Raw genomic sequence first — 18,844 nt, forward strand, 5'->3', positions numbered from 1 at the left:
ATAGAAATGAAAGTTTCTGAAGGGCAGGAGCCATATTAATTTCCTTAAATATGGGTAATTGAAAGCTTGGAACTTTGAAGTTGAATGTGCTCATTAAACTCTATTTTAATGTTGTATAGTATAATTGAAGTAGCTTCAGCACATCTAGTTTTAAATGTCTAACAACAGAGCTCATATATTCTTTTGATTGGGAAAAATTTTGCCCTTTGGGCTTCCAAGAAAATCTTGCCCTCCAAATGGGAAGGGAAGCAGAACCACATATTCCTTATCAACTATTTTATAAAATAAGTAGTTAATAAAATCTAATTATTGGCTTTTTCTAGTCATAGTATGGGTATTGAAACAATTAAAGAAGACTGGTGATACTATCTATACATATAATTGATTGTTGATTGTGCAGAAGGACTTCAACTGGAAAAGTAATTTTCTAAAAATTCTGCTCTTTTGGCCAAAGAGAGTTTTCCCCGCTTTGGCATCATTTGGCATATTGGGATGCCTCAGAACCTACAGATCTAGCTTGGAAGGTTGTAACGCACTACTGGAATCCACGTACTGTACACATAAAAGCAGGAACCACTTGCTAGAAGCCTTCAGCAGTTGGTTGGCCAAGATACCAAGTGGCAGGGAAGCGCCAACCCGCAAGGGTCAATAGTTCTGACAAACGCTATGTTGTGGAAAGCCACTGCCTTCATGTATGCTCATCGTCTGCCTGTTTACTAGGCTTTCTTTGGCCTACAATACTAGGGTCCTTGATCTGTGCAGAGAACCTTCCGCAAGCCCTAAAACATTCCTGACTGCTCTAGAATTGGCAGGAACCTCCCTTTGTTTCAACAGGAAAGCCTTCAGAGTCAAGGGATATTTGAGATCTCTTCAAATCCAGCCCTGAGGGATGAGAGGTGAGGAGAGGAGAGTGCAGAGAGGTAAATTGAGTAGCATCGCCTGTCCGCTCTCAGAGTAGCAGGAGGACCCACATCTGCGACCAGATCCTTACAGGGTGGCCTTCCACCTACGAAGGCCCTCCAAGCCTGTCACTCCGCCCCTGTTCAAAGACCTTGTGTTTGGCCTCCAAACAAGTATCTCGGAATGGAATGGCCTTAATCTAGAAAATGACCCATCCCAGGAAGGAGGGAGTCAGGATAGGTCTGACTTGCAGGATCCCTAGTACACGCCACAGATGCTCATTACGATTCTTTTTACGTGCAACATGTGGGGGACGAAGCAGTTTCATATCTCCTGATAGTATCTGCCGTCCAAAGCATTTTCTTTGAGAGGAGAATGGGAACGCAGCTGCGCCGCGAGCCCGGCCAGCCAGAGCCGGTTCCCCCCTCCGACTCCCCGCGCTGTCGGGCGCGGGCGGCTCCTCCAGAAACTGACTCGGGAGAACGCCGAGGGCTCCTCCGCAGGCGCGGGACGTCGGCGTTGGCCGACCGGCCTTTGTGCGGTTTGGCTTTTTCCCGGGAGCCACGCGGATGGAAGGGGACTCCAGGTCTGCGGCTACTGCAGGCGTCTGGCCCCTAGACCCTGTGCGGCGACGCTGGGCTGGTTGGTCTCTGCCGCTCTTGGCCTTGGCAACTTCTGGCCAATTGGCCCTGCTCCTCTAGGTCCCTGACGGGCGGGTGCGCCCCTGACTGAAAGTGTTATTAAGCAGGTGTTTGGCCCCACAAAGCGTTGTGGGCGGAGGGCCGGGGCGTCAGAACCGCGGCCGCCACTCACCGCCAGCCCAACTTGGATTCGGGCAGCGAGCTCAGTGGCCACTTGTCGCCTGGCTGCCAGTTTAGGGCCTTGGCGCGCGGGATAGGAGGGGTGAACGACGTGGAGAAACCAACAGAACACCCGGGTGCCAGCGCGCAAGAGGAGCGGACCCCGAACCCCGCCTCGCACCGGGACTGCACTCTCCGCCTGAACTCGGTCCGGGCTGGAGACCTGTTAGAAAGAGGAAGGAAGTGAGACAACATGGGGTCCAGGGTAGGGGGGTAGGGGAGCCATCTACTCTCACCGCCCCTACCTAGCCAGCGGAGAAGTGCAAGTTCTCATTAAAAAAAAAAGCGCGCCCACACCACAAGCATCCCTTGGCACCCCTTAAGGAAACACCAATGTATCGATGTGAAGAAGTAACTGGGAGAGGCGAGGAAATAAACGCACGTGTTTTCCCTTTTTGTTTCCCTGGTGGTTGGAATTTGCAGAGTTCTCTTCAGTTGTGGCTGCTAATTTATTCGTTTCATCGTTCAAAGGGGGAGTATAGAGATGGATATGGCGGGGGAGGGGTGCACACCCGGATCCTCCTAACTGCACCCACGGTCACCACCTAGCAAGTTTTTCCAAGACTAACACGCCCGCCCACCAGGAAAGAGGAGAGTCCCTTCGTCTAAAGGGAACAAACTCTCCATTGCACAAAAGCAGCTTCCCACCCTCCCCCTCTTTTGCACACCATCCCTCCTTGATAAGCATCAAGTTCTGCAATAGTCCAACTTGAAGTTGGCAACCCTAGCGCTTGCTGCCTGGTGTGCAGAAGACAGGAGGAGAGGGGTCCCGGCTGGGAGGAGAAGCTCTGCGCCCCCATTCCTGCACACGCGGGCTGGGATCCAGGTTGCTGGAAGCCGCGGGAGGCTCGAGCCTGCCTGGATGGTGGTGGTTATTTCTCTAGAGAAAAGAGGGGAATAGAGGAGCGCTTGTCTTGCACTTTGGGTCGGAAGTGCGCCGCGTGTGTGTGTGTGTGTGTGTGTGTGTGTGTGTGTAGAGGGGGCGGGAAAGAAAGGCACCCTCCGCTGCCCATCATTCCCTTGCACCGGCCAAGTCCTCGCCGAGCCTCCCGGCGCATCCTTCCTCCATCACCCCCTCCCCTTCTTCCTTCAGCTGGGCTCGCGCGGCGCAGCCGGAGCAGCCAGTGAGAGCAACATCCTGGAAAGAGGGGGGAGCACCACCGCCCCCCAAAAGGGAAAAAAGGCCCCACCCTGACACGTTTTGCTGTTTGCAAGTCTCTCGCACCCCGTCACCCCCGCACCTCCTCCTCTCGCTCGCGGCCCCCCCAGCCCGCTGCGCGCACATCAAAGCTCCTCTCTGCCGCGCACAGTGGCCGCGGCTCACTAATGGGATTGCAGGCTGGTGCCTGGCTCCGCTGCTGCCGCCGCCGCTGCTCGCGCTGCTGCTGCTGCTGCCGCCGCCGCCGGAGCCCCAGCCCGAGCCCCCGCCAGCCCGAGCCCAGAGCCACCGCGCCCGGGGGCCGAAGCCGCGGCGATGATCCGAATCTTTCCGGATTTCAGCGTGCAGGTGACGGCCGCGGCGGCTGGCGGGGCAGCCGCGGGGGTCCCGGCCGGCGCGGGCATGGGGAGGGCCAGCGCCGCGGCCAACGGCACCCCGCAGAACGTCCAGGGCATCACCTCGTACCAGCAGCGGTGAGTAGTCCCGCCTGGGCTGGGATAGTGCCCCCGCCCCGGGGTGTTGGGGTGGGACTCACTTTGCCTCCTGTTTTATGCGTTACAACACACACGCACATCGCTAGGACTCACTTTGCTTGCCCCTCGTTCTACAGATGAGAAAGAAAAAAGAATCACAAGTCGGATAGGAAGGCACTCCAATGTGCTGGCAAAGTGAAATCATCTTTTGCTCTCTCCCTGGCCCCCGAATCCAAAGCCTCAGCTCCGCGTAGCCGACAACTTGCCGCGAAGTCGGATACACCGCACTAGGTGCTTTTGCAAAGTTTGGGATCCCCGTTCCCTCCAGCGGTCTTCTCTCAGCGCCTCTGCCGGGCGCGGACTCGCGCTGACGGCAGCCGGGCGACCAGTGATCACCAGAGGCTGATTGATCATTTGTTTCCAAACAGAATAGGAACGATTTTCACGTGTAGCTGTGGACTTGTAATCCCTACATGATAGTGTTATCCTGTCACCTGTTACCACAGGGAAATATAGCATAAAACCCGAGTCTCCTCGGCGTTGTTAAGTATTCATCTTAAACGCATTATAATGCAAATACCTAAGATTCAGAGATGCGAGTTAGCAAGCAGATTTTACAAAGTTAGGCTAGGTGGTGAAAAAGAAGCAAGTTTCAAAGTATGACTTGTTTGCATTTCTCCCAAATATTCATAGATTTTTTTTAAAAAAATGACTATGACATTGACAATAAACGTTCTTTGATTCAGTTGGGAAAGAAAGAGAAAAAAAATTTACCACCACCAGTGCCCCAGAACCCTAAAGTTTTTCCTTAAGGACAACTTGTAATGTTCCAAGATTTTATTGGAAAAGTAATCCACAAAGACGTGCTGAGGAAAACTAACAATGTACTATAAAAGGTAAGCTCCCGTTGGTGAGGCTCAGGTTTTTAGAAGATGGAGAAAATAGGAACACATGAAAATGTGAAATTAAATATTTGTGTTTCCCAGATTCTACACCATTAAACATCTGAGAGATTTGCCAATGGCATTTCACTTAAAATATACACAATGCATAATTCAAACAACAGTTCCTATTTTTACCTTGTATTTCAAACTTCATTGATTTGAGAACCTTTGATTTGAACCAACAGTGTTTAAACTGAAAAGGTTAAGATAATCTATCACTGCCATATTTTGTGCCTTCTACCAATGGCCCAGCGACCAGAGCAGATTTTGCATAACACACTGAGCGTTTCCCAAGTTGATGCCCAATGTTGTAAATATTCTGTAGAGGACTTCATTATATGCTCTGAGTAATGTCAGAAGTTTTAAAAAGAGTCTTGAAAATAACTAAAAAAGAGGCTATTCCTTGTCGCAGAGATTTTTTGTTTAAATTATTCTAGTCTTGTTTTACTTCAGTGATTACAAGAACCTTTAATACAAAAGATCTGGGAATCTTTCAAACATAAAAGACTTAGGAAAGAATGAGATTTTAGAAAAGATTTAGAATTTTTTCATGGTTCAGGTATGTTTTTTTGTCATGTATAAAACATTTAAATGACAATAGACTCTGGTGGTCACTTTAACTAGGAAGTGTACAGGCAATAGTCACAATAGTATGGTCTGTGAAGTAGGGATCAAGGGTCAGAAACGTCAGATGGCTTTTGGATGATTTCAGGGAATTCCAGGGAACTTCAATCACCCAAAAAATATAAACTGGGCATTAAAAGAAGTCGTGAATTCAGCCTGTAGGTTTGTTCTCAGAGTGTTGGTGTCCTTCACCATGAAGATATTCTCAGGCCCAATTTTTCTGCAAGTCAGTAGTATCCAGGGGTAACTAACTCTCCATAGTCCCCCACTCCAACACTGAAAGCTCACTGATGTCTTCCACTGTCATCTTTGAATTTGGGCCACTTCATCAAGTCACTTAACCCTACCACTAGTTGTAAAAACTAAAGCTTTAAAAGCAATCAACTCTAAAATTTAGCCTTTGGGATGTATTCTTCCATTCCTTTCTTTTTATATTCTGTCATATTGATAGAAGAGAAGGTGCTAGATGTGAAAAATATAGCCTTCTTTGGTTTCTTCACTTTGATTTGATGACACCTGTTACTGCTTTTAGTTGTAGTTAATTTGGAGACAGGAGAGTGAGTCATGTGGGGCAAGATTTCTGGCAGGTATTTAAAGGAAGGTCTGAGTCAGGAGTTAAGAAGTCCTCTGTCCTCTGGCACCTCATCAGGAATGTAGACCACCAACATGCTAGGCTTTAGGGACTATGAGGGTTAGATTTACTTTCTACCTTAAGACCTGGATACATTACTAAACTGAATGGTGACACATTACCAAAAAAACAAACAAACAAAAACAAAAAAACTTTTTGCATTGAAAACTTTGGGGAGTCTGATGAGGGAGTGACATGGGTGGTAGGGTGCAGGAGAGGGGTTCATGCAAAGAGTGGTCTTTTGGGAGAACACAAGCTTTTCTCATTTGTCCTCTTTGGGCAGAAATGCCTTAGGCTGGCTGTCCTGGACTTGTCCAACTGGCAACTTTCCCTCCTCCTCCCCATTCCCTGTATTTTGGACTCAACACTCTCAAGTTCATTTTTCAATCACTCCATCTTCTCCTACCTGTAGAGTGTACTACAATGAGAATTCAAACACTGTCCTGCAGATTAAACACCTCTGCTATGAAAAACACATGTTTTCAGTTTCCAACTCTCAACTTCACTTTACTGGAATGGTAGGGACCGACTGGGGCCCTTTAAAGATCTATTTTTTTTTTCTTAATTTTAAAGTAAAGCGCAAAGCCTCATATAGGACTGATGCTTTCCTCCGGCCTTTTTTTCATTTATTGAAATGCTATGGGGGTCCTTTCCACTTTCCTGGTTGACACATGACTGACCTAAGTCTCTGCCCCAAAGCTGCCCATACCCAGCAGAGTGGCTTTAGTCAAGAGAACGCTCTGACCAGGGTCTACCCCGGTAACAGGATTCCAGCACTGGCCCTGCACAGAGTGGCGCTTTCTTTTAGGCCTCGCTGGGATGCAAAATGGGGCGTCAGCTGGGCTAGATAGACCAGAGGCCCGTAGTGCGGTCTGATCCTGTCCCGGGTACCGGGAACTGAGTCGGGAGCGGCGTTTGTATGTAACTGCGTTTAAAGTATTGGGGATTCACCTGTGAACCTTGGAGTCTGCAGATACGTCTGTGCGTGAGCAATGCAGACGCTCCGGCTTGGGAAACGCGGCTGAGAACGCCAGGACCCCAGGGTGCCTGTGCCGCCACGGTGTCGGCCCACAAGGCTCTGGGGCTGCTGGTTTGGCCAGCGCACGACCCACCCGCGTTTATTTACGCGGTCCCCGAAGGCGCGGCCGGAACACTGTCCTGCCCGAGCCGGCTCCGGGGGCCTCCCAGTGCCCCAGTCCCTTTCCCCCTGGCTGTGATACTCCCGAGAAGAGAAGTGTTCAAAACTGCAACTGAGTGGCGTTGTTGCGCCAGCAGCCGAGCTTCCCAGTCCCCCAACGAAAGAGAGGGCGAGAGGTAGAGAGAGGGAGAAAGAGAGCGGGAGGGGTGGGGGGGAGGGGGGTGTTTGCGTGCGAGGGAGCGCTTGGGAGCAAAGCAGCTGGAAAATGCCCAGAAATACTTTCACAGCGGTCAAGCAGGGAGCCCCCCGCGTGCCCGCCGCCGCCCCGCCCCCCCGGGCCTAGGCCCCGGCTGCCCCTCGCCGGGAGGCTGTGCGCCCCACCTGCCGCCCGGCCGGCTCCGGGTGGCGGAGGCGGGGGCAGCGGTTCGCGGCGGGGGGTGTGGCGGCGTGCGCCCGTGAGCGCCCGGAGGCGGCGGGGCCCTGGGCCGGGCTGCCCGCGGGGCCGCGCCGCAGCCTCCCCCCGCCGCCGCCGCCGGTCTCCGGTCTCCACGCCGGGCATCTGTCTCGGGAGCCGGAGCGGCCCGGGCCGCGGGGGCTCTGCGGCGCATGGACGGCGGCGGCGCCCGGCGAGCAGGGGGAGGAGAAGGCGCGGGCGGCGGAGGAGGAGGCGACCTGCGGCGAGAGGCACCGGCGGCGCGAGGGGACGGCCGGCCGCCGCCGCGGCTCCGGCCCCACTACTTTTCCGTAGCCTCCCAGCCCCAGCAGCACGGCCGCCGCCGCCGCCAGCTCGGCCAGGGCCCCGCCGCCGCCCCCGGGCCGCCGCCGAGCGCCGCGCACGCCCGCACTCACTCCCGCCGCCCCACGCACACGCACACCCCCCGCCCTCCCCGCACCCCCCACCCGGGGAGGGGGGAGAGAGGCAAAAAGTAAGAGAGGAAAAAAAATAGCAGGAAGATGGCGCCCACCAAGCCCAGCTTTCAGCAGGATCCTTCCAGGCGAGAACGGTAACACTTTTCTGTTTATTGAACCTGCCGCCGAGGCGGCCGCCGCCTTCGCCGCCCTCGCCGCCGCCACCGCCGTGGCGGGGCCCGCTCCGCAGCCGCCTCCTGGGCCGCGAGCCCGCGGGGACCTCGGCTGCCGCCGCCGGCGGAGCGCTCGCTCGCGGTCCTGCGCGCATTGTCCGCCCGCGGCGGCGGCTGCGGCTGCGGCGGCGAGCGGGCTCCTGCGGGGCGGCCGCGGCGGCGGCGGCGCCAGGCTCTCCGAGCAGTCGCACCAGCTCGGCTCGGCAAATAGAGTGACTCGCTGACAGGAAAAAAAAAAAAAAAAAGTGAGAGAGAGAGAGAGAGAGAAAAGAAAAAATAAAAGGAAAAATACAAGAAAGAAAAACAAACAAAAAAGAGAATGGACTGCTGTGTGACAGGGCGCAGAGGTGAGGGTGGGGGCCGGGGATCCCCGGGGCCGCCGCAGGTCCCTTGGCAGCTGCTCTCGAGGAAGGAATGAGGCTGCGGAGCGGGAGGGAGGCTGGCTGGGAGGGAGGAGAGGAGGCGGCGGCCGGGGGCGGGGAGCGCGGGCCGCGCGGAGTCGCGGAGGAGCTGTCTCCGCGCAGGGCCTACCGGCCGGGACTGGAGCGGGACGCGCCGCCGCCGCCCCCACCGCCGGGCTGCGCCTCAGCCTCGGCAACTTGTGGGTCTCCGGCTCTGCCCTCCGCTCTCTCTTTGCCCTCTTCTCCACCCCCCCCCCCCCACGCCCCAATTCAAATAGGCAACCAAACAGCGAGATGTAAAATGTGCCAACAGTTGGAGCATCTATGCCCCGTTAGTTACTGTTCGGGGATCTGTGTTTTAAAAGTTCCTGGTGAGAATTGCATATCCAGGCAAGGGGCTCAGCCGAGCATGTCTGTTTGAAGTTAGTTAAACTAAAGCCAAAGGGAAAGGGAGTCTATCTGTATTCAAAATATCCATCACCGTACTTCCTACTTGAATGGCATTGTTAGGTTTCCAAGTAACTAAGCACCCTCCTCCCCACGTGGTTTTCCCTCCTACAGTCTATGCAGCCTAGTTTGTTTGCAATCTTTTTTGCTATTAATTGGCAGCGTCAATGACATTAACTGTATATTGGTTTGAGCAGAATATCTCTGTCTCTGAAGAGGAAATGCTTCATAGGAAGTATGAAATGCTACCCGCTGATTCAGGAGGAAAACAAATGGAGTTAGATATATGCACCCCCTCCCATACACACACCGCCCCCAGCAGAGACGTTTCTTTCCTCAGGCTTTCGTGAACTTGAAGATGAGGGAAGTCCTTACTTGTAAAATTTAATCATTACTACATGGGCAGTTTAATTTTTGATACAACACAGCATTTAACCTGTAGTTTATATCCAGAGGAAACAGGGAGGTATTTAAACAAGCTATTCATTTAAAAAGCTTCAATTGCACTACTACATATTTCCTTCATACAGTAAGGACTTAAGAATTATCAGGATTAAGGAAATGATTTTGTTAAGTACATAGTAACATATTGAATGTGAATAGCATTTACTTTCTGACAATTTATATAACTAAAATGAACATTTAGTGTTTTTTGAGAATTCACATATTAAAGACTCCTTTTTTTGATAGAAAAATTTTATCAAATGGTAATGAATCATTTTGAAATCAGATAGTTTTTCCCTCCCTCCCTTCCTCTCTTCCTTTCCTTCCTCCCTTCCTCCCTTCCTTCTTCCCTTTTCCCTCCCTGAGTTATGTGGGTAGTAAATGTATTTACTGGGATGGCCCCAGTAATCTCTTTAGCAGAGGCCTATTTGTGTGCCATTTTGGGAATTTCTCTGAGATAAGAATCTTGAAGATAGAATTAATTTCTAGAGGAAACTTCATAGCCTGTGCATGAGCGCGTTCTTTATCACCTGTCTCCATTTGGCATTCGAAGAAGGTAAATCAAAGTGCGCAATTTGTTATTCTGCTCCACTTGAGAGCTGAACTAAATAACACTTGGTCTGAAATTCTGATTGAAGTTGTAGGAGGATATACTATATTTAATTTAATGCCCTTTAATAGCATCTTCTTGTTCAGCTTGGGTGCTGTCATTTTAAAGGTTGGATCTAGAAGGTTTAACCTGTAGGCAGAGGGAGCAGTAATAAGGAAGTAGGGGGCAGAAGGAGCCATGTAGAGGAAGGAATGAAGTTACCATATAAACTAAATACTTCAAATAGTAATAACTGCAAACTTGGCCTGGTCTCCAAACAGTTGTTTTATGCCCTGAGCGTTCACTTCATTTTTAGGGGTTTTAAATGTTCTTAACACTTTAAGTATAAGTGTAAATTCTACACATGTCTGTTGTTTTGGTTTTGTAGTGAAAAATGGGTAGTAAGATGGTTTGTTTAGGAAGGGATTGTTTTTCTTAGTTACTTGCTAAATAGAGGCATTTCATCTTGATGTTCACTTTGAACCTGGAAGTTGTTGGTTAGTGTAGGGAATCACCTGTCTAACCTTGAACCCTCTAGGACATGGATTGGGGAACTTTAGTTAAAAGCCCTTAGTGAATGTTACTTGGATGCAAACACCAAGAAACTGTGAGTGAATGACCTTTGTACAGACACAAAGGAATGCATGTGAATAGGTTTTAGAAAATTAGCCTAGAGGTTCTAGATTGTCCCATCTTTTGTGCTGGTTAATTAGCAAAAGAAAAAGAATGTACTGACCCAAATTAGCCCTTTCTCCATGTCAGCAAGATGGTCATTAGTCATTCTTTCCCCTTATCACCTGGTCTTGCTCCCTTGTAATCCTGTTACCTCTGTTCTGCTTGTGATCAATAAAAGCTAAGGGGGAAGGAAATCCAGTTCTTCTTTGCCTCCTTTGGCAAGCCTCCCCCTCTTCCTCTTGACAGAAGTTTGTGCCTTGAGTAGGTTTTTCCCACAGGACTTTGGTAGTTCCCAGGGGGCTGGAGTACTTACGGTTAATAGTGGTATTTCTTAGTAATGGTTGAACATAGATAGGTTTATAAAAGATGACTTTCTTTGGAAATGCTTTAAATCAGTGTTTTTCAAGCTTTTCCATCTCATGGCACATATAAACTAATTACTAAAATTCTGTGGCACACCAAAAAGTATATTGTATTTTTTGCCCATCTGACAAAAAGTAGGTATAATTTTGATTCATTCACACCAGATGGCTATTGTTATGTTGGCTGTTGTCACTTTTTTATTTGACAGTTTAGGGGAAAAGAGGTCAGTTCCCAAACTAAATAGTCAGGTATTGCATGTTTTAAAAATTCTTGAGGCACACTGGTTGAAAATCGCTGATTGAAGTGATATCCTTCTACTTATTTAAAAAATGGTTTTCAAATAAAAAATTTCATCAAGACGTTTATGGACACTATTCTTTACAAGTACACCAGTAATCAAAAGTTATAGAAGAAAATATCCTTTGAATTGTATTATTGTTTATTTATGAAATATCTGACCTGAGTATATAATACACTAAAATATTCATTTCCTGCTAATAATGTTTAAGGAATAAATTTTGGAAAAAGAAGCTTTTTCTTGATAATGTCTTTGATTAGTCTTTGGAATTCCTTAAATTTCTCTGATTCATACACCCAGAAAATTCCTCTTTAGAGCTTGAAAAAGCAAGTTGAAAACCTCGTACAGGTATATTGAAACTTGTTTGATTTTTCTTTAAATTCTAATAGGCTGTAAATTATGTAGCACTACCACAGAGTTTTTCCACTATGTGGATGTATAGCCAAGAAAATTAGACTGACAGTAGTGTCGAGTTGTGATATGCCCATGCTGGTTTGCAAAGCATAGTCTTGTAGCATGGGGCTTTTGGTTCAAAAGGTAAAGGTGGTGGTGGTGGAGACTTTAGGAGAGGCATTTCTTTCTACAGTGTAAGCTTAAACGCAGAGTGATAAATGATGATATGCGTTGTCTAACACTTGCTTATATATAAATAGCTCCATAAGATTGCTTAAATGATAATCGAAAATATGAAATAGGATGGCCTTCATATCACAAGGCCAAGGGTCTACAAATGGAAAAACTGAAATAATGAAATATTTCCAAGGCAACAGACTGTCAACAAGAACTGTAATGCATGGGCATATCATAGAACCACCAGAGAGGATATTAGATCATATAGCTCCAGAGCCAGGAGTTATAATAACCTTTATTATGTAGCACCCTCCCACATTACAACATCCTTTCACATTTCCAATTTCTAATTTATACATCGCGAAACATATAGCTACTTCAAATCTGTAATATGCAATTACTAGGTTTGATTTATTACAATGAGAATACTTGAATTCAACATTATTTGATGCTTTTGGTAAAAAAATAAATTACATGATGTATTTTTAGCACCTAGTGGTATCTTGAGTAAAATTTTGGTCCCTGTGTCTTTACATATTCTTGAAAATCTGACTTTTATTTTTACTTAGAGTTATGTTAAAATAATCTCTCTCTCAGCAATGAATTGGTAAAAATTATGTTGCAGCTTAAATAGAATCTACAGATTGGAACAGCTTGATACTTTTGTGTATGATATGAAGTTTGATTTTCCCCTGAAATTCTTCCACATGATGGTGGCCCCTCCAGTAGAGCAGTTTTATAGGAATGTCAGAATTTCCAGAAACCCCTCCACTCCTTTGCTCTGCCCCACATCTTAGTCTGGAATCCATGATTTGTTCAAATTGCTTATGTTTAAAACAGGACCTGAAGTCCAGAGTCTCCCCACTCTGTGGTGAGGTGTTCTACAGACCTCTGTAAATCTTAGTTTGTTTTTGTCTTCTTATTTTTCCTGCAGTTCTTGTGATCCTTTTGCCCATGCCAGATGCCACTGGCGAAATTTAAAGAAAATTAAGCACACATGAGAGCAGAAGTAATCACTCTCCTATGTTAGTACATGGCCACTTGTTCTACATTGTAGCATTTCATCACCTAAATTATTGTTATTTTGTTAATTCTGCATTGACATTGGCTTTGATTCTAATTTCAGGAGTTTTATAGACATTTCTTAATTGTTTACAATGGGAAAGGCCGAAACTTAGTGGAAGAGTTAGTGTATTGAAAATTTTAATTGATTAAATACTAATTTTAAAATTTAAATGCTACCAAAGTTAGTCATAAGAGAATGTGTGAAACTTTAAATATTTAAATCTGTACTATGATTAGTTAAGAACTTTCAGGACTTATGGGAAAATTCAGATACGTTTGTTTTGCATTAAATGATGTTAATATTTTCTCAATAAATAGTGCCCTCCCCTTTTCCTTGTTGGGCAGTGTAATAAACCAACTGTAACCAAATGGTGTTTTTACTGCTCTGGACCCCATTCGTGTGAATAGGATGTTTGCACTATTAAGTTTGATAGAACCTTGCATAGAATAATTTGTAGTAATATTAGTAATTCTACAGGGCGTAGGCAGGACATAGCTTGGTAAGAGGAAAGTGATTGCTACTAGCTCTGAAATGACTTAGGGCGGTGACAAGATTCAAGAACTCTTGAAGTTATTGTCTGTATATATTTCTAAAGCATAATGTTTTGGTGAATTAATTGGAATACTCGTGGTCTTCTATACAAAATCATGAGATGCAAAATGAAAATCCCATATTACCATGGCCCAAAGTGGTTGTGGCCCTTGACTAATTATTGATGGGTTCGTTCACTCAGCTTTGCTTATTGAACCTCTACATTGGACCATGGGTTAGTAGTGAATAATAAACCCTGTAAGAGCAGTTGCTCTGATTATAGACTTATCTTTATATTGGACATGAAAAATATTACAGAGGTCCAGAAAACATCTTTTCTGAAAGAGGAAGAGGTGTAGAATTCATAGATGTATAACTAAGGCTCTCTATTGCTTCTGACTTATGTTAGCTTCGTGTTTTTTTGGGGAAAGGCATTCAGCTTGTGAAATATTGTGATTAATGACTATGAAATGATTAGTTTTTAGAGAAAAGAAAAAAGGTGCTATATGAATATAAACTATAGCAAATTTTAAGGAAGGTGTTTGATGGCATTTAAAAATATAAAGAGGTCACATATGACAATAATAAACATTTATTGGACACTATCGTGTTTCAGGCCCTGTATTGAATATTCCACTATAATTTTCTCATTAGTTTCCCCACTGTCCGATGAAAGAAGTGCTAAGCATATCCCATTTATGGATGAGAAAATAGGCTTTTCATTCCCAAGGAAGGTGGTAGAGTTAGAGATGGAGTTCAGGTTTGTTTAGATAGAAATGTGGAGGGGCCTGCATTTTTGGATTTTTGAATTCAGGGATTTGTTTTTATTTTTGTTTATTTATTTATTTTTTCATTTTTTTTATTCAGTGAGAGGAGGGGAGGCAGACGTAGACTCCTGTATAATCTCTGGTTGGGATCCACCCTGCAATCCCACTAGGGGGTGATGCTCTGCCCATCTGGGGCTTTGCTCTGTTGTTCAGCAACTGAGCTCTTCTTGGTACCTGAAGTGGAGTGGAGGCCATGGAGCTGTCCTCAGTGCCTGGTGCCAACTCACTCCAACCGAGCCATGGCTGCAGGAGCTGAAGAGAGAGGGGGGGGGTGGAGGGAGTGAGAGAGGGAGAGAAAGAAAAGAAGAGAGGGGAGGCATGGAGATGCAGGTGGGTGCTTCTCCTGTGTGCCCTGACTGGGAATCGAACCCAGGACATCCACATGCAGGGCCAATGCTCTCTACCACTGAGCCGAGTGGTCAGGGCCAAGGATTTCTGAGTAGATGCTGGAGAGAGTTCCTATGACAGAGAGACCATGTACACTATGGATAGTGAACTAGAACTCTGCTTCTTGGTCCTGCATCAGATAGTTGGCGAGTTTCAGAAATACTGTGTTTATAAAGTTAAAGGAAGAATCAATATTTAAATTACTCTCCCTCCACTCTTTAACATCCCTTAGTTTTGTGAGCAAGCTCCATAGTGATATATATATTTTAGGGCAGATTTTTTACTGAATGATTAGAGAAGAATGTTCACCGTGTGTATAAGCCTGTTTGGTCATAGACTGTCAATTACCAAGGACCTCTTCTGCTCCTGATCCATGCCTCAGAGTATGCCATAGTTTGTCTAAAGATTACAGTTGAGGCATTTTTATTTTGTGCTAGTTTTGCCATCGAGTGTTTAGAAGTACCCTCATAAAGCTTTCTGAGTAACACACGTTAGTGCCTAACTGTATTTCTGTATATTGGGCTATTTCTGGATAAGGACCTCTTGCCAACTTATCTGGCACTGTAATAATGACCGCAAACATTTATATAGCTCTATGTGCCACATACTTTTCTAAAGTTTTACATATATTAATGACCCCATTTAATTAAAAACATAACATGTTTAAAATGGACCACAGTAAATATATAAATGATGTTATCATTATTTAGTACCTCCCCATAATTGTGGCATCTTGAAGAAAAGAAAGTTTTTGGTAATGTTCTTATTTCTTTAATGCCAGGAATGAAAGGGGTTGGTTTGGTATGTGGCAGTTTCTTGACAAAAGCTTTACTTTATGAAACTTTGTAACATCTGATTTCATCCTTAGTAGCAAGTATACTGAATTTGAGGTAGCAGACAAGCATGCCACATTTAGCTGAATGTTTTTGTATATAATATTGTCAGCCAAATAGCTTTTTAAAAATATGTATATAGTAGGAATTTCAGAGCTTGAAAGGCCTAGATGGACAGTGCTTGAATATTTGTAGTTGGATGAGTTGAGTATTTTGCTTGTGCATCTTAATCATATATTCACTTTTATATTCAGAAATATTTTTGTTTACATAAAGAATAGGTTGCTTTATAAATGTTGGAAGGGCCTTATTTAGAGATATGTTCTGCTGAGCTTTTAGATAAAAAGCAGCAGTTGATAGAAAGTATATGTGAAAAATAAGGCCACAAAATTTAAAACAGCATTCAGATCATCTTAAAAGAAATTCCATCTAATTACAGTATTTTATTATCATCAGTATGCTGCTACAGAATTAAAGGGCTCTGACTTGGGTACCTGGGCTGTAACTTAACAAATCTTTATCACATATTTTGGAAAGTAGTGCAGCATAGCATTTTAAGACCATTTTATGGAATTGTAGGTCATTTCAGTAATGTCTCATAAGTGCCAGTAGACTGGGGCTTTTTTATTTGTAAGTTTTAGAAAAAGAATTTTATTATGAAGAAAAATTTAATATTGGATTGAAGACCATCTTTATATGAATATAACTGAAATTAATACCCTCCCACCCCCATCTATAAATTTTCCATTCTGCTATTATAACACTGCAGAAAAGGATACAAATTCTAAAAATCATTTAGAAGAACTTTACTTAGAAAGATTGCAGTATTTGGTAGGGGAAAATGAAAATATTAAAACTTTGTAAAACCTATCTTCCTGTTCCTATAAAATGGAGCTATCAACACATAAGGGTATTTTACTAACTAATATGTATTGCATTGATTGAAGGAGTGTTTTTTCCTACAAAAATAACTTATTCCTCAGGATCTATTTCTGAAAAATATATACATTCTATTCATATAAACAGGGTGATTTTTTACTGCACACAATTTTTATATATGGTGTACATGGTTATATATGAGCCATATATGTGTGTGTGTGTGTGTGTACTGTTTACAACATTATATAAGCCAGATATACCATACTTGTATATATCTACCTAAAATAGGAAAATGTGACAAAAATGTCTTGAACGTATCATAAATGTCTTACTTTACATCGAGTTAAATTTAAATATATGCTGTAGATTGGTGACTTTTTTGTTTTTCTAATGATGTAAGGAAAAGTAGGCTCATCTTTTTTTTTCTTTTGCACATTTTTATTGTTCTGTGTAAATGTAATTTGTTAATCCTGTGAAATTTGTCATAGATAAATTTGCTTGGATTATCTTGTCACCACCGTATCTGCATTCTTTTGTTCATTGCTTATTCATAATTTAACAGTCTGGCAGTGAGCCTTTTTGGGATGCTCACAAAAGATATATGACCTCTACCAGCTGCTACTATAACCTGCAGAATGCACAGCAAGACGTTAGAAACGCGAGGATTCCTCTACTGATTAAAGTGCTCTTCATTTAAAAAGTCTGTTTATAAGAATCTCAGGAATCTTTTGCTACTAGCAGTTTTGAGTTCTCTTTCTTCCTAACAGAATTAGTTCTAACAATTAAATCTTCATTCAGTAATAATTTTTCAGATTATCCAAAGTATGTTTATTTCCTGAATGCTGTTTCTTCTTTATAACTACATACTTAAAATTTTTATATTTGGGGGCTAACATTATCCAGATAATATTTTTGGAGGGGCAGGAAAGAATGGAGAGTAGAGGAATCATCATGTCCTAATTTGAGAAGAAATGGTTGATTTAATCTTACTTGAATCCAAGCCCTTTACAATTTAAAGTATAAGCACCCTATATTATGTAATATGTGGCACATATTAAAAATAGAATGTTACTAGAAGTGTAACCACACCTTTTAGTATTCATTATTCTGCATTAGCTTAGCACGGGAATTTATTCTCATTTCCCTTCTTCTCTCTCAATCAGTAGATCAGTTTATGAGTAATGGCTAGTTTTTGCCTCTTCTGTGCAGGCATATGATTACGGTTCAAAATAAGTCATTGCTAATCCATGCAGTATTGGTTCATCTCCATCACTCTGTTCTGTGATTAGAGCCTCGGGCCCACTGTCTCGCTTTCTGCCCTGATAGTCTCTAACTGCAACCCTTGTTTTAATATAGTTCTGTAGTCACCACTGTCCTACTAGCCCCCCTCCACTCCTCATATATATATCGATTGCAGTAGATTAATATTTATTTGAAGCTATTTTTCAGACTTTGTGAAAAATGTATTCATTTCTCACTGTGAATCTTCCCCTAAAGGGAGGGGGAGAAGGGGATGAGGGATGCTGGTAGATGACTCTTCTGATAGAGTAGAGCTATGGCATTGCCCACCTTCATTCTTTCCTATGGTTAAGTTTTGTGCTTTATACACAAATCAGGTAGTTTAGTTTCCTTTTAGACAGGTTAAGCTGCAATGTTAACAGTTGAACTCTTGTTTATAGCAATTCTAAAATGGCTTTTTATATTTTCCAAGTACATACTATATAGTTAGTGTAACTACCATAATATACATTGATCAGCTTGCATTGAATATTTCCAGACAGACACAAAACTATCATTTTTCTTAACATTAGAATTTGCCAGTTTTACAAGGAGGTCACCTAACAAATTTTTAAAAGACTTTGTTGCAGATCTCAGTAGTCCTGTGTTCCTTTTAATAATTACTTTCGTCTCATTGTAGCCGTGTGTTTGAAAGTGTAGGTCAATGAGGATGATTGCATTCAGAATTTCATGATCTGTGTAGTGGAACAAATGGAAAGCAAAGCCTGTATCAATCACTGTGAAGGGAGGGTTAATTGTTACCGCTTCTCAAGCCTCTGGACAGATAAACCAGTAATGAAATACTTATTGCTCTGGTATGTGAGTGCTAAAGGATGAAACAGTAGAAACAGAAGCAGTCTTCAGAGATAACCAAAAATGTACAGAAAAAATAATAAAGTGGATGAAAGTATGGAATGGTGTCCTGCATTAACTCTCTTAAAAGTAATACTGTTTTTAGCCTCCTCCCTATTTTCTCTGGCAGGTTAAGGCAGCATCATATATCAGCTTGCTACAGCCAAATAAGAATATAAATGGAAAACACTCTGTAAAAAAAAAAAAATCTATTAAAGTACAATCCTATGCTTTATATGAACTCTGTATATTTTATAAAATAATGTTTGAGTTACTTTTTAAGATTTTCTCTTTTAAAAGACTAGTGATGCTACCTATGTTAAATATTATAAATGTACAAATGGCTTAAATTCCAGAATGCTTCAAAGGGTTGTTTTATCTTTGAAGAGATTTTGAAATTATTCGTCTACTGTAGACCTAAGAATAGAAGAAATTGTGAAATACATAAAAAATAAATAAATAAGAATTAGTGTTGCAAAGAAATCATGAGAATAAACACATTTAACCACTTCTTCCATATGAACTTTACATTTAAACATCTCTTAGTTACTTATATGTTGAAATATATGCAAAAATATTTAGCCAAATTGAAG

The 18,844-nt window shown here is 43.9% G+C and overlaps 1 protein-coding gene across 4 annotated transcripts in view; it reads left to right on the plus strand.

The window, feature by feature from the left end:
- The first annotated feature begins 3,321 nt into the window (after positions 1-3,321).
- NPAS3 (neuronal PAS domain protein 3) overlaps positions 3,322-18,844 on the plus strand; it is a 947,754-nt gene continuing 932,231 nt past the window's right edge. For 2 of the 4 annotated variants that reach the window (XM_066277694.1, XM_066277693.1), the window contains exon 1: positions 3,322-3,392. In XM_066277694.1, coding sequence (XP_066133791.1) covers positions 3,322-3,392 — 71 coding nt within the window. Of the gene's footprint in view, positions 3,393-7,673; positions 7,734-18,844 lie in introns of those variants that run through there. The other 2 variants (XM_066277691.1, XM_066277692.1) reach the window with 1 other exon arrangement.

This window comes from Saccopteryx bilineata, chromosome 4 (assembly GCF_036850765.1).
Source record: "Saccopteryx bilineata isolate mSacBil1 chromosome 4, mSacBil1_pri_phased_curated, whole genome shotgun sequence".
Taxonomy (NCBI): domain Eukaryota; kingdom Metazoa; phylum Chordata; class Mammalia; order Chiroptera; family Emballonuridae; genus Saccopteryx; species Saccopteryx bilineata.